The 15,465-nt window shown below is 39.4% G+C and overlaps 1 protein-coding gene across 19 annotated transcripts in view; it reads right to left on the bottom strand.

The window, feature by feature from the left end:
• ST3GAL3 (ST3 beta-galactoside alpha-2,3-sialyltransferase 3) overlaps positions 1-15,465 on the bottom strand; it is a 182,491-nt gene that overhangs the window by 95,681 nt on the left and 71,345 nt on the right. For 16 of the 19 annotated variants that reach the window (XM_086902321.1, XM_086902320.1, XM_086902319.1 and 13 more), the window contains one exon: positions 14,174-14,266. The exons of the other annotated variants lie outside the window; for them this stretch is intronic. In XM_086902321.1, the coding sequence (XP_086758447.1) occupies positions 14,174-14,266 (93 nt within the window). The remainder of the gene's footprint in view (positions 1-14,173; positions 14,267-15,465) is intronic. 19 annotated transcript variants of the gene reach the window in all.

The raw sequence follows: 15,465 nt of genomic DNA, 5'->3' as shown, positions 1-15,465 counted from the left end.
ATAAAGGAGGGACACAATCTGTGTGACACAATCTCCATCCACATAGGAAGGTAGATGGAGCCAAAAGAAGAGCTCTGAGGTAAAAAACAGGAGGAGGGAAATGATTGCCTTGCATGTGAGAGAAAATAGCCCAGGATTACAGCATGGAACAAATCCTGGGAGACCAGACAGAGAACAATCATCATCTTCTCTAGCATTGTGGTGAAATGCAGCATTATGAAGTCAAAGTATTGAAGAATTGACACTTGGCTTCCACAATCAAGATGAGTCTTCAAAATCTTCTAGCAGCAGATGAAATGAAGAGATTGATGCCAGGTATATTCAGAATTTTGCATTTGGCTAATTTTATGTTTTGTAGCTATTTCCAAGCTACTGATCAAGAATTTAAACTGTGATTTGCTGGAGACATCAGGTTGGTTTTTTAAAATTTTGTTTAGTGGTCTGACATGAAAAGGGTGCATTGTAATCCACAAATAAAAATCCTCAACCCAAACCCAAAATATAATGTAGCAGACAAACCCTTTCAACACTTACAAACTGGAACAAGCTTGGAAACCTCCCCTCCTGTGTGTCTAACTCTCCAGCTGACATGCCAGCTCTTGGGTATTAAAAGAAACACCTCAGTAGCTGCTGAAAGTCAGTGCTATGCTTAAAAACTTCTAGAAGTGAGAGATTCCCACAACTCCAGAAATGCCTCAAGTGTTTAACACTGATTTTCCTACTTAAATTTTCACTTCTTAGCTGCAGTGGTCACTGTGAACAAGCTGTAGAGGGCTCCTCCTCAGCCAAATGTCTGGGATACTTAGGGTTCCTCTCCCCACCAAGGAAGAGGGGCTTGTCACTGATGGCTGCTCCAGGTTCTCCAGATACAGACAACTCAAATTATTATTTGGTTTACCAACTGCAGGCAACAGAGCTTGTGCACTTCTAAACAGGCCAGGCAACTTATTAAACACTGTTAGATCTGTGTATAGGAACCTTTTCCTCTTCCCTCTCCTCTGATTCTCATTGGGCTTACTGCATCTTCAGGGTGCATAATTTCTTTAGAATAGCTAAAGACAGGATTATCTCAGAATAAACTGCCCTCCTGGCATCACTTTATTTGAATTACTGGATCTTCTGTTTAACATAAGACAACATTCAAGTATTTTGAGATCTTAACTCAATAAAGACAGTTCTGTCAGTGAAAATATTTACAGTAACCTCACTAATTGAGACTGATTCCAGCTTCCTGAATCTCATTATGGTAAACTGGGCACCGCTGTGAAAGGGAAACAAAGAGGAGATAAATTAAAACAAACATGCAGAAACCCAAACAACTGCTTGGGTGATGTTAATCATTACAAAAAAAAAACTGTCAAAAACATCCCTCTGACTGGCATCTGTCAAAACATCTCAGCAGTTCATCATTGCACAGCCACGGTTTAGATGGAGACAGAGCGTGCATCAGCCAGCACTGCAGATCTCACACAGCTCTGAATTTCTACATGAATTATTCTGTGTTTTAGGGCACTCCAGACATGGCTTGTTTCACAGGATTTCTCTCCTCTTTCTTCTGGATAGCCTGAACCATCATTGTTCCTATATCCTCAGAGAGGGTGTAGTGTCTGGCAGCTAATTACACAGAATGATGTACTGTTTCCCCCCCATGTTTTCTGTCCAACAACCCACAAGAGATGGTAAAATACTGGAAATTAAGTCCTACATAAACTTAAGCCTAACATAAAGAAAAAAAACACACCCAAACTATTATCCCTGTTTTCTTCCATTTCCTGTCTGGATGTGGTTTAGGAGTCCTCCAGCTATTGCAAATCCTAATAATGCAGTACTGAAGAATGAAGAACCTGCTTCCCAGAGAAGAGACAGAGGAGATCAGGATTTCAAACCCACACCCTCCATTAGCAGCAGGTGCCAGAGCTGGAAGAATGAAGCAGAACAGTTCCTTCTTTCCTTTTAGAAAATACATGATGACTACTTCCCAGTTAAAATACCTTCCTTACTGAGCACAGGTGGAATTTTTGGCTGAGCAGAACAGATTTTCCACCAGGCTACTATGGCAAAGCAAGACCAACTACTTCTTTACAGATGTGTCTACTCATACAAGTTTCTTCACCCTTGATAGATGAGGAAACCCCTATGTGAAATGAGCAGTCACAGAGCAGAAGTAAACAAACTTAGAGTTTATAAACTGTTCGGTATCCTGTTGTTCCACAAATAGTTGTTATTACCCAGGAGATCAGATCTGTCTTAAGGACAAGAAATGCCTGGTACATGTACTGACAAAAATCCCCAAAAAGGGGAAAAAACTGAGAAATTTTCTGGTTTCCTTATTTTAGTTTTCTTTCCTTAAACCAGAACCTGTAAGCATATTTTGCCTCCTTCAAATTCTGGACATCCTTTCTCAGACGTTCCAAGAACAGCAGGAATAAGTCAGCAACAGCAGACTGAGAGTTGGCCTGTTTAATCAGACCCTTGGGACCAGCATCTTCCTCTGCAGATGCCTAAACTCTGCAGACACTGTTTAAGAAACAAATCAAAAGCAAAAAGAGCTGGCCACCACTGGCTCTAAGAAGTTGCTTGTTTGCCACAGGTCACACTGAGACTGCCTGGAGCTGTACACTGTATCTATCCATGAGGTTACACATTTACAAACAATTTCTTAAAACATAAACAAAAGTCCCAGGACAGATATATGCTGTGCTACTCATCCCTATTTCACTGCCTGGTGGCGCAGCTGGCGTGGCTTTGAACATCCCTGAGGCCATTCCAAAGTTGGTGTTCTCTTTGCAAACTGGAGGCAAGACTCTCCCACCACAACAGCTGCCATCCTATGGACGTGCTCATGCTGCAGGCCAGCCCAGGATAGCACATTGTGGAGCCCAGGGATGGCTTCAGGGACAGGGAAACTCATTTTGTCACAAACAGCTTTCCCTTGCTTTTCATTTTCAGGTGACTTAAAACTATTCCACTTTTCCAAAAGCATCCAAGGGAACTGTTTGTATTCAGACCAGCTTGACCATGGGCCAGTTTTCACTCTCAGTGTAAACAGTCTATAGAAAAAAATAAAAAAAAATAATAATAATAAAAAAAAATCCAAGCCCAGAAACAAACACTTCTGGTGGCTAACAGGGCATCACCTTCCATTAAAGGCAGCAGAGACTGACTCTTGCCAACAGAGGAAAGCCCAAAGTAAATCAGATACACAGACCTTTCAGTCCAGGAATAAAATCATTGTGGTTTTATGCACTGGCATAGTTATATATTCTTCTGGTTTCAGGTGTTCCAAGATCCCACAGAATGTAACACATATTTTGATCTGTTTCATTCCAAGATAAATTAACTAACTTCTCAGCAATCTCTTTATCATACTGATATCACCAGTGTAAACATGAGCTTAGGCTGGCACAGCTGATAAACAGATAAGAAACATGGTGTGACACAAATATCAGTTTAGAAAGGGGAAACCATATAAACCTCAAATCTTCTTTTCTCTTTTCTGAGAACTGTGTAAGTCATGTTACTTGAAACCTACATAATCCTGAATCTAACATCAGTTGTTTAAACTTGAAAGAAGAGCAAGTTAGCATGGCAGATGCATTCAGAAGAATCACAAACATCTCTAAGGAAAGTTTGACACAGTTATTCTGTTTTCAAGCTGGATGCTGGAGTAAGCTACAGGCCTGACTTGCACACAGGAAGTGCAAGTAAATCAAAGTGCTTCAGGAAGAAAAGGATGTGATCATTTTTAAATGTGCAGATTACACAAAAAGGAAACAACTTTTACTGAATACATAAATCTCCAGAATTTAGCAAGACAGGAGCAGAATAAAAACCACAGTGAGTAATACAAGTGAAATCTACTATCCCATTGCATCCCAGTGTGTGGCAATGCCCTTGCCCTGGTTTCCTGCATTAAGTGTGTTTTGAGTTGGGTGAACTTAGGAAACAACAGGAACTTCACCAAGTTATTGTGATCCCTGGCACTACTGCAACAGCTTTGCTTTGATAGTATTTAGCAATTCATTTATGGATTTTATTTTGCTGCATACTTACCTCAGAATTGTAGTAAAGGTACCAAGAAAATAATTGCCAAAGGAGCTTTTGCTGTTCTCTCTGTGGTGGAGTCAGAGTTTCTACAACATTATCTGAACAATGTTCTCAAGCGACTTTTCAAATCGCTACAAAGAGAATTTATAATCTTTTCAGTTTTTACCTTCATTTGCCTAATGTAGAGTTGGAGGGTTCCCCAGACTGTTTCTAATTTGGTCTAATAATCTTGCATAAATTATCAGGCTGCCTTTTCATCCATTTTCTTAGCCAATGTACACTGGCTCAGTGACAGCATTTGCATGCACTGACACTCCTGAAATGTTTCAATAATAGAACAAAGTGAACAGTAATAAAGGAGAGGGAAAGATAGAAGAGGAAAATAATTTGACTTGATATCTACCCAAAGATAGGAAATGATGAAAGCGACCAGTAGGGAGTTCAGAAGGAAAAATTATCTACTCTTGAACACAATTCAGAAAACTTTGAGGGAAGCTGCACACTTTTCTACAGAAAGAGGAAATCACTGGTGACACACAGAGTCTCAAAGATACCAAGGAACTTGTTGGAACTCTGGGGAGATGGTGGTCTGAACCAATAAAAATGAACTTTCAGAAAGTCAAAGTCAGAGTTTAAATCAAAAGAGATAAAAACATTTTCTTATGGGAATGTGAGGAAGAGAAAAGAAGGTAAGACTTATATATCAAAACCATGGTGATATTACAGCTTAACCTTCAAGCTCACTGATATTTTTCATTTCTTGCATTCCACGCTCACTGATATTTTCCTTCAAATGGATTTAGATCCTCAAGAAATCTTTCCTGCAAGATTTTCCTGGAAGTCAAACATTCTTACTGGTGTAGCTTTAAGAGCAGATGGGCCACAGCAACAGAGCCCAAACACACATACACAATAAAATATGCTCATTTGGTGGCATGAGTTAAGTTTATTGCTTCTATTACAATCTTACATGCTCACACAAATATGGTTATTTATTTGTACATTTGCAAAGCTGTCCTTCCTTTTTTTTTTTTTTGTTAACAGTCCACAATTTAGAAATAACTTTAGTATTCTGCAAAACAACAAGAAGTAAAAAAGAAAACCACCCCCAAAACAACCAAACCTGTCCTGTTCCCACTCTAACATATGATGCAGTGTACTCATATTAAAGCAAGAACACATATGCTCTGCATCTTTTTTGAAGCCAGAAAGGCAAATGCTCAGTAAAATCCCTTGTGTCCATGTTCCAGCTTTCATTTTATAGTCTCACTTAGTTCCAAAGTCACGATAAAGACTCAGAAGACATACTTTTCAGTCACAAAGCCTGCACATCACATGGATTCACATACTTCATTTTAAACTGAGAGTAGTCAAACATGAAAGATTTTAGCACCAAAAATGGCTCTGATACAGAATCTACTGTCATGATCAGCACATGGGAATTGCATGTATTACTATACACATTTGTTCAAAGGTTAAAAGGTCAACATGGGATAGAAAGAACAACCTACATGAACTGAAGGTGAAATCACACTTCTGCCTCCTGAGCATCAGCTCCCCACATCCCTGTCCTGGTGCCCAGGCTGACTGACCGAGTTTCTGCAGTGCCATCACCTTGGCTCCTCAATTCTCAAACTGCTCCCTGGCAGGGTTTGTATAATGATATGGTAATTTCATAAGCTGAATCAGTGAACTGGTCTGGATTAAAAAGAATCTTGCACAAAATGAGTAGATGGATGGGGAAGGGAAAACTCATGTTCATCCATAAGGATTATTTTACTTACCCAGTTCAGTGCATTGTGTGCAGGCAGCTCTGCTCACTCAGGTAACAGAGCAGCACAAACTCCTCAGGCAAACAGTGGGGATGCAAACACAGAAACAGAGCTTTTTCTTTTACATCTACTCTTACATTATGCCATGTCTACTTCAACCTGACTGCAGCAGCATGCACATCACTAGAAGTGAGGCAATGAGCTGCTGTCATTGAATTTTGTTTTGAAGTACAAGCTCCAGCTGGTCAATCAGTGCATGAATTTCAGAGCAAGCATTGAAGTTGTGTCAGGTTTCATCTGCTCCTCTCTGGAATTACATTCCCAAGCACTTCTCTCTATGATAAAAAATGAATGCAGGGAATCTGCCACAGAGAAATTAAGTTATATGACCACACTTTAAACAAAGCTTTGGTTACCACCACTTCAGTACCAGAGGTTTGCAACGCTCTGGACATGAATTAACAAATGCTGCTTCTTAATCCCAGCTTCCTCCTACAGACAAGGCAGGTGCAAGGGACTGAAGCAGTCAGGGTGTTGTGAAGGGCAATCCAATTGGCCCAGATATAAATAGCAACTAGAGCTCAGACAACAATCCTAGTTTGAACATTAAAAGCAAATATCTCTTAAGAGACTGTGCTGTATATTCACTAGAGCCAGCCACAGTGAAAATATCTTGTGAGATAACATACCTGTCACCTTTAGGCTGAAGTATGAGACATTTAAATATCTCAAATGAGTCCATGTCAATAAAGAAAACATAGGAATTATACCTGTTGTAGACTGACCCAATTTTGTCACTCAAAATCTACACTAATACATATTTTTTAAAAAAATCTTCCTCTTAGTAACAGCCTTCAAATAATACAAATACCTAACACACTGACTGCAGAGGTGAAAAAGCTGAGAAAGTTTTCCCGGAACAAACATATAAAGGAGAAAAAAGCCACCACTTCATAAAATTCACAAGGAGAGAAAGGTAGAGAAGTGCAAAATATTCCCTTTGCCAGCAGTGACAGTGGAACAGCAGCAGGCTGGATGGGAAGATGTGTTACTGGAGAAGCCACAGAGCTCTGTGTGGGGAGGTGCTACCCAGACACCAGGATTTGAGAGGGTGTGTGTTCTGGCTTGCATCTTTGTTTAGCCTGGGATTTACAAAACACAGAGTAAGGAGGTGACAGGAGGTAAGGGTGAGCAGCAGCAGGCTTCAATCCCCTGGCACAGCACAGGCCAGGCATTTAACAGCCTGGAGCTTGGAGAAATGGAAAACCCTGACAGCTTAACTGACTAGGGTGCCAACAACTTCTCTTTTATCCTTACTTTCCTGTGCTGCAAGTCTTGAACTCTTTTAGGCACCAAGAAAATGAAGGAAATTGATGATGTTCAGTACTGCCTGGAAGAAAATACACCTGCATCAACTTGTCCCTTCAAATTCAAGCCTCACTAATGCAACAATGATATTTTCTTAGTCCTTGATGTGGGGGCAGGGGGCAGGTGTGATGAAGATTCCAGGTCAGCAGTTTGGCTTCCCCAAAAACCCTTTTGGACACTTTTGGCACCTAAGAAGTTCCTTCCAGAGCTGTGATTACAGCAGTTACTGGGTCTCCAAATGTAACTGTGAGCTCTGAAACAATCTCAGTCACCTTCACACACTATTCCTGAATGAATGCACAGGCGCAGAACAAGAGGTTTAAGGAAGGGACAGGGATTTGAGCATTCCCCATTGCCAGAACAGCAGCAATCTTATTTTGAAGGAAAGCAGAAAGACTTCCTCACAGCAGTGTCTGGGGCACAGGAACCCTGACATCAGTGGAAGCCTTGAGATGCATCCACTCTTCGTTGAACACAAGCTGCTTTCACAGATCACATTAACAAAATTAACCACCTCAGTGTGTTTCAAAATGAGATGTACATTATACTTAAATTTAGAAGACAAAAAACTCCCTACTATCAATAACTACAGTAACTAATTCAGCATATATATATATATATACATACAGACAAAATTTTATATATTCTAAAAACTTAAGAGATACTATTCAGTGCACCTGGAAAACCCCAAGCTATGCAACAGATGCACCACACTATAGTCAGGCAACAGTTTTGAATCCCTGTAGCAATCCTCAGTGGCACATTAATTATCCAGCCTATTTCTTCATGAGCTCTCAGGAACCATATGAAGCTGCAATCCTTTGCCTTGCTCTACTCTCCTTAAATAGTTAATCACAGAGGAAGCAGCCATCACCTGCACTGACAGCTCCTAAGCACTGAGCTCATGCCCTGTCACTTCAGTACAAGCCCATGCTGGGCACAGCAGTAATTCATGAGGCACGGAGACAGTCAGACATGAATAAAGTCAGTTCCGAGCAGAGGGTTAAAAAATTGTCCTCCTAGAATATTTTTTTTTCTGAATATCTAAACAACAAAGCAGAAATGTGTGGAATGGACAGATGCTATTGTGTGCTTGTTATAAGAAGCACAGCTTCCTGAAAGGAGATATGGAAATGAATATGGAAATATTTAGGATCAGGGATCACATTTTAAATTATCTTGCCTCCTACTAAAGCCCTTACTGAAGCTCCAGTTCCACTCAAAGTCCCTATCCCCCATTTGCATATAAGAATGGGGTTTTTCCCTAAAGCATAGAAAGTGCAAAACCATATCTCTAACACATCAATGGCAAATAAATTTTTACCAAGCTCTGATGTGAAGGAGATAAGTCTACACTCTAAAGAAAGGCCTTCTGGTCCTGCCCCATTTATACTCCCCCAGCCTGTGGAAGTGGAAAAAGGCACAGGAGTCTATGACCTACAAAATCAAGGGGGAACTAAACATCAGAAAAAAAAACCCACAGAAGAATGACTTCAGAGAAAGCCACTGAAATTTCTGTGGCTGGCACAAATCCGTGTCATGCACTCTCTGCTGATATGAAAGCCTTAAAAATTTTGAACTTAATGTACAAAGAAGCAATTCAGCATGAAAATATAAACCCAGAAGACTTTACAGGAGAGCTGTTTATAGTCTGAGTGAAGAGCAGGCTACAGTATTGAAAAATAAGAGGGGGGGGGGGGAAATAAGACTGTAAAGAAAATATCAATTGCTAATCAATAGGAAGTTCACACCAGAATAATCAAACAAACAAAGCTGAATTTATTTTTGAATTGGCTTTAAAAGGTTTGTGAATCATATAAAGCTATTTCTTAGCACCAGTTGACTACAAAATGCTTACAATCGTATCTCCTTGGTGAAAAAATACTTTTATGTATCTGAATCACAAATGATAAATTCACTCTTTTGGTCACAACACCAACAGATTTGTTGTATATTGCACTTCCCCTTTCTCCCTTATTCTGAAATACCTTCAGATACTCCTTAAATAATTATTTGCCATGTTCCCCTACCAAACACAGATACACAAGTCTGCAGGCTGCAGACATTCCCTCCCTATTTACCGCCTCCTCTAATTTTTAGTATTAGCTGCCAAATTACAAGAGCTTGTGGTTGGAAAATTGCAGCTCAGTATTGAGTAGCTGAACTGTCCCAGGCTGGCATGTCAGCCACAAACGGCGGGCAGAGGTCTCTTTTCTCATTTGATAAAGAATAGGGCACAGAAAGAGCTGTACACAGGCAGCGCCGTTTGCACAGCAAGGCCAGACACGCAGGAGACTGCAGTGTTACCACTGCAAACACAAGTTAGTGCCTTCTACAGAAAGGTCAAAGCATTAACTCCAGACGTGTAGGTGACCTCAGACCAGCTAAAATAGAGTAATTCACTGAACATAGTAGTCTAATTCACCGACCTACTGATGCCATCTTACCAAACACATTTGCCATTTTCTTTGTATCATTCTGAAACCAATAACCTCACTTCAGGCACTTTGAGACATTATCTTCTATTGGGAGAGTTGCAAGAGGCAGAATCTTATTGTCTTGGAAAGTGAAAAACTAGGTAACTCCTTCACTTAGAGCGAGCAGCAGATGCAGCCCAGCTGGCCAGACCTTACACCAAGATGCAGGACTGGGATCATGCACCCATTTCTCTTGGTGTGGAGCCAGTGTTGTGACTCAGACTGCAGCCTGTTTTTCTGAAGCTATGTCACTCTGCCTTTAAGGCACAATCATTAAAAAACCCAGAAAAGAAATCATGGGAACAAGGGATTGGACCAGACATCCATTTTGCCCAATACCTGATGTCTGTGTCCATGTGACAACACTCCAGTAAAAAGCCTAAGAAAGAGGGATGACATCAAGCTACATGCTGCCCTCAGCATCCATTTAAGATGTAACTTAGAGAGTTCCATACACGAGTACTTAAGAGTCTATTTTATTTTTTAAAATCTTCTACCCACTATGGATCCCATTCTCAGAAAAATATAAATGGAAATAGCGAGAAATAACACTTACCATAATTTATATTAAACCTGAAGCACAATATTTGGATTTAGTATCTCCAAACGTCCTCAAACCATGTCATTCACTATGTTATACAGGCTTGTGAACACCCTCTGCTTGCTCTACTTCAGAGTGTAACTAAGGCACAGCTAAGTCCACCACACACCTCAAACTGTCAGATCAGTCTTCTCCACAAACACTATCTTATATCTATCAGAACTGAATTTGGCCTGCCATTTTCTTGCCCCACCACTTACACCACTGTGAGATCCCTCTGACATTACTCATAGCCAGCTTTTGATCTTATCACCTGGAAAAATGTGCTAGTGCTTTATTATTCATCCTCCATTCCAGGTAGTTTATGAGCACTTGGAACATCAGAGATTCCAGCACACTTTCTTCCAGAAGACTCCAGGAATAACATTCCTGTACTGTCCAATCTTTTTATTTTTTCCATAGTTTCCACTGTTTACCTAGTCACAATAGGATTGCACCAGTTGAACTTTCAAAAAATCTTTGAAATGGCAAATATTTGGTTGTTTTTGGGTTTTTGAGGTGGGGTTTGTTTTCTTGGGGACTTTATGTCTGTGTGTATTAATTTTTTTTAAGAAATCCAGGTGTATTGTATTATTTAAATCACCTCTATCAAATGCTGATCTGGTCATTGAAACAACAAAGCAGATTTACAGGGCAGAAATTCCTGCTGCAGAAGACAACTTCTCTCTTCTCTGTGAGCTAACACTAATTCTTTTCTTTATTTTTAGATTCTAAGAGGAGCCTGGTACAGAAACCAGGCTTGCTGTTAGCTTCCACTTTCCCAAACAACCCCCCAGACCCTTTTTGAAAAGCCCAGCACGTTTACTGCTTTTCATTCTTCCATTCTAAGGCCAGTTTAAGCAATGATTAAACGCAACCGTGTGTAACTCGGCAACTTCAACACCAAGTTCCTCACAAAGTGAGAACTTTTCCTAGCAATTCTTTGTGCTAGGAATTCACTCCAAAACGTCAAGCTTCTGTCACTTTCCCCCAGCCTGTCCCCTGGAAATGAAGGGTCCACATGGGAACTGTTCTGTAGTGAATAGCAATGCAAATAACTTCTCTGCTGCAGCTTTACCTCCCCTTAGCTCACGTGTAATATTATGAACCTCTATCAGCTCATCGGGATCTCTGACAGCTTTCTGCCTTTGACAGTTAGACAAAAAGCTTTATTTTTTTTTTTAATGTCTTTACAAAGTTGTTCCTCAACATTTTTTTTGCTCTACCTCATTATGGTTTATATTTAACTTGCCAAAGTTAATGCTCTTTCCTATTCTCCTCATTTGGATACTTCTGCTTCAGAAAGATGACTTATTTCTAGGAGTCTTGTTTACTTTACTGTTTAAGCAAGTCATTCATTTCTGTGGCTTCTCTTCCATCTCTTATTTCTTCTCCATTCTCACACTTTACCATTGAAACTGGACACAGTACTCCAGAAATCTTGGATTGTGAGGTTTTATATTTTTATTATAATTCAGCGCTTCACATAAAATTCTCAACTTTTTTGTGTACATATGAAATAGCACTTAAGAAATGGTATTTTATTAAGATTACATGAAGCTTTCTCTGTTTCCAAGACAGTTTTTTTTCTGTCTTGAACGTAACATCTGCATTTGTTCCTCCCAGATGTTTAATTTCATGCTAGATATATTAACATATATTTTGTTGGACTGTGGTCATTTAAATCAGGCAATCCAGATTGTTCCCTAGAAGTAACTGACCTTTTATTTAGTACTCTACAACCTAGGATTCTTCCCAGGTAGAATTATTGATTAAGGGATCAAGCACTGCTAGAATGAGAACTGATTGACTGAGGACCTCATTCAAACAAACAAATAAACAAGCATTTAGTCTTTCCTTACCATAAACCACATTTTGGTACTTCTCAGGCCATTGCCCTTTAATCCATCCAGCACTTGCTCGTGCTTGGTAAAGTCTGAATTCCTATTTTTACCAGTAAAAAGAGCACTTATCAAGAAGAGCTACATTCTTTGAGAAATATTTATTCTATGTCAACTATTTCCACCATATTTTGCCTATTTACATTTAAAATTGCACTAAAAAGTCAGGAACTTTAAAATGGGAAAACATTTATTCATTTTATTCATGCTTGAAAACAGCCAAACCAACTTTATCCAAATATTAAAAACACCCAACAAAACCACACATTTTACAGCAAAGACCAAGCCTAAAAAATGTCAGTTGTAGAGATGATGGATTCCTAATGACACAATCAACTGAAAACAAAAACTAGAATAAAGCAAATCATGCAGCTCGAATCTTTAAATGAACAGGCATGATAATTTGGTTTTAAGAGTTCTAAATATGTTGAATACCTGGCTTAGTAACATTAACATTGCATAGTTCTCCAAGTACAAGGAAAGTTGCAGAAGAGAAAGAATTTTAAGTGCAGCATGATTTTTTTTTCAGAACTACTGGTCAGCCATCCTTACAGCAGTACTCGGTAAAATAATGAAATGTCCAACACTGAATTCAATTGGTAAAGAAATTAAAGGCCTCACAGAAAAAAAAAGTTAACATTAGTTAAGTTCTAGGGCCCATGTTAGATGAGCACCTGAACATAAACACCCAGTGAGATGTTGTGTTTAAACAACATCTTTAAACTGTGAATGTGATTTTTCAATGTATGAACAAGACAACAAGCACTTGCTTTGACTAGAGACACATTTGTACCTCTTTGCATGGAATTGGTTCAATCCTATCAACTGCTGGGAGAAGGTGACTGAACAGAGATCTGTAAGCAGCTGCTGAGGGAGAGAATATCACTTCAGATTCTAGGAGGCTAAAAACCTCCTTCTCAAAGCCAAAGTATTTTAAAAATTAAAATAAGATTAATAGTTTTGTAATAATGAGTTCATCCTACTCTCTACTATTTACATTTAATATGTACACAAACATAGATTTAAAAGCACTTACTTTCAGTTCTAGTATGCATACTGTAACCAGAGTTCCAAAATTCTCACAGAAGATAATACTGATAATTGTTTGGTTTACACTGCTGATGGAGAACTTCAGTGTTTTGTTTTGTTTTGTTTCTAAGGCTTGTCTGTAGTATCTACTGGTTACAAGGCAATGTCGGATGTATTTTTTTATTTTAAAAAAGCTTCCTGACACCATGCTTGTCAACAAAAAAAAAAAGACAGAAGATAACACCAATTTCAGGCTTGACTTGAAGGCCATGATCATTCAACCTAACCTTTAGATGCACAGGTCGTGGAAATTCCCTCCTCAAAAGAAATAAAATCTCTCTTTTGGAAATGTGCCAGTTACGTTAAAAAGTCCACAACCTCTTCTGCCACAGAGATCATTGCACTAGAGCATCTCTTCTGTGTGTACAAGAAGCTTGTACAATGGTCAAACAACCATTTGGTCAAATCTTCCATTCAATGCACCAAACTGAATTCCTTGAGCCTCAACAGATTAATGCTCCTGCCAGTGTATCTTCTGAACTGTCTTCCATCAAATCTACAAACTCCAGGTGCCTGAGGATGCTTCACCCTGCTCTTCCAAGAACAGAAAACCCCAGAACTAACTACAGCAAAACATCACACCTTACTATCTACTCCAGATAACTCAATCATGACCAAAGCTTCCTAAGCATTCCATCATCTGGTACTAGCAGTGAACTTGACCACACATTTGTATCATGCACTGACAACATAATTTGTTTTATTACTCAACACCCAGAAGTCTCTACTCTGAGAGTGAAGCCCTAGTCAGACTAAAGTCAACTAAGCTACTGCCACTGACCGCTCAAACAGTCCAGAATTTCAACATTGGCCTCTCCATGGACCAGTCGAGTGACAGAGTAAGGAAACTTTTCAAGACAAACTCTGCCAATCACCCACCTTGAAGGATGAGAGGTCATCAGGGGAAGTGGGAAAAAGCCTCCCACAGTGATTACTTACTTTGGGAAGATGACAGTCATGAGCGCTGATGCATAGCCTGGCTTGCACACTCCCTCAGAGAAATTGGCATACTTTGATGCCAGTTCTGGAGGCCTGCGGAAAAACAAGTACAGAATCAGGACTCTCCTGGCTATGAACTAGTTTTTGCAATCATCCAAGTAATTCTTCTCCTAATAGCTTTGCTATAACTGAGAACAGCTGCTGGGAGTAATTGCAAACACAGACCGTTATTTATTTGTTGCACGATGGCATCACAGAAGAACAACAAAGGAGAGAGGTAAAGATATCTGAAATACCACTAAACCACTAGTTTTGCTGAGAGATTTTCATAGCTAGCAAGGTAAAGCTCATGGAAGAAAAATATCAATATATCATTTCAGACTTCAACCTTTCAAAAGGAAAAAAGACGTAAACAGCAATTTGCTTTGGCTATTTTTTTCCTAAGTTATGATCAAAGTTAAAATTATAGAAAAGTATTATTTAGAAGATTACTTAAAGATAGTTTCAGGAATTTGAAACTAAACTACAAGCAGTACTGGCAGGGTATCATCATAGGATGCGTGGTTTCACTGTTTGGAAGAGATGACAATTGCTGCTGCTTTGTTGAGGAGTGTCTTAATTCAGCTCAACTAGTGACTCTTGGGCCAAATTTAGAATGTCGGGGGTTTTTTCATTCCATTTCTGTACAGAAACAAAAGTAGCAACTCAATTAAAGTCTCAAAATTCAAAATTTTGTTCAAAATTTCAGTCCAGCACATGCATTTACCATAGGTCTAGTGAGTGACCAGAAAAAAACATTTCCTTTTGTGTCACTATTCACCATCTGCAACATTTTTATATTCATCCATTTCATTAAAGCATTACAAGGGTCAATTCACTTGTGCTTTCAAAGTAACACTGGATATCTTAGTGTCAGCCACAATATGAGAATTGTTAATATTCCTTCAAAGAACAACAAAAAAAGCATTTACAATTCCGCGTGTGACGCTCAGTGGAAGTTGCGAAGACCCGATCGATAACACTGTTCTTGCTACATCATTATCAGCAACAGGCAAGTAATGAAAAGTTTCTTCCTCCAGTTCCAAGCAGGACTCAAATGAAGATGACAGTGCAGCTCCACAGAGTAGCACCATGAAATCAGTTCTGAAGAGCCTTTGCTAACCCAGTCATGTTCTTTCCCAGGCATCACCATTATCACTTAACCAGCGAATTACTACCAACTACAAGGAACGTGGATTCACAGTTTCAAAATTACACACAGGAAAGACAGTAACTCCATGCTGAACTGGTAG

The sequence above is a fragment of the Cyanistes caeruleus genome, chromosome 9 (genome assembly GCF_971803275.1).
Source record: "Cyanistes caeruleus chromosome 9, bCyaCae1.hap1.1, whole genome shotgun sequence".
In the NCBI taxonomy this organism is placed as follows: Eukaryota; Metazoa; Chordata; class Aves; order Passeriformes; family Paridae; genus Cyanistes; species Cyanistes caeruleus.
The sequence above is the reverse complement of the archived record's forward strand: the minus strand, read 5'-3'. Positions and strand labels throughout refer to the sequence as shown.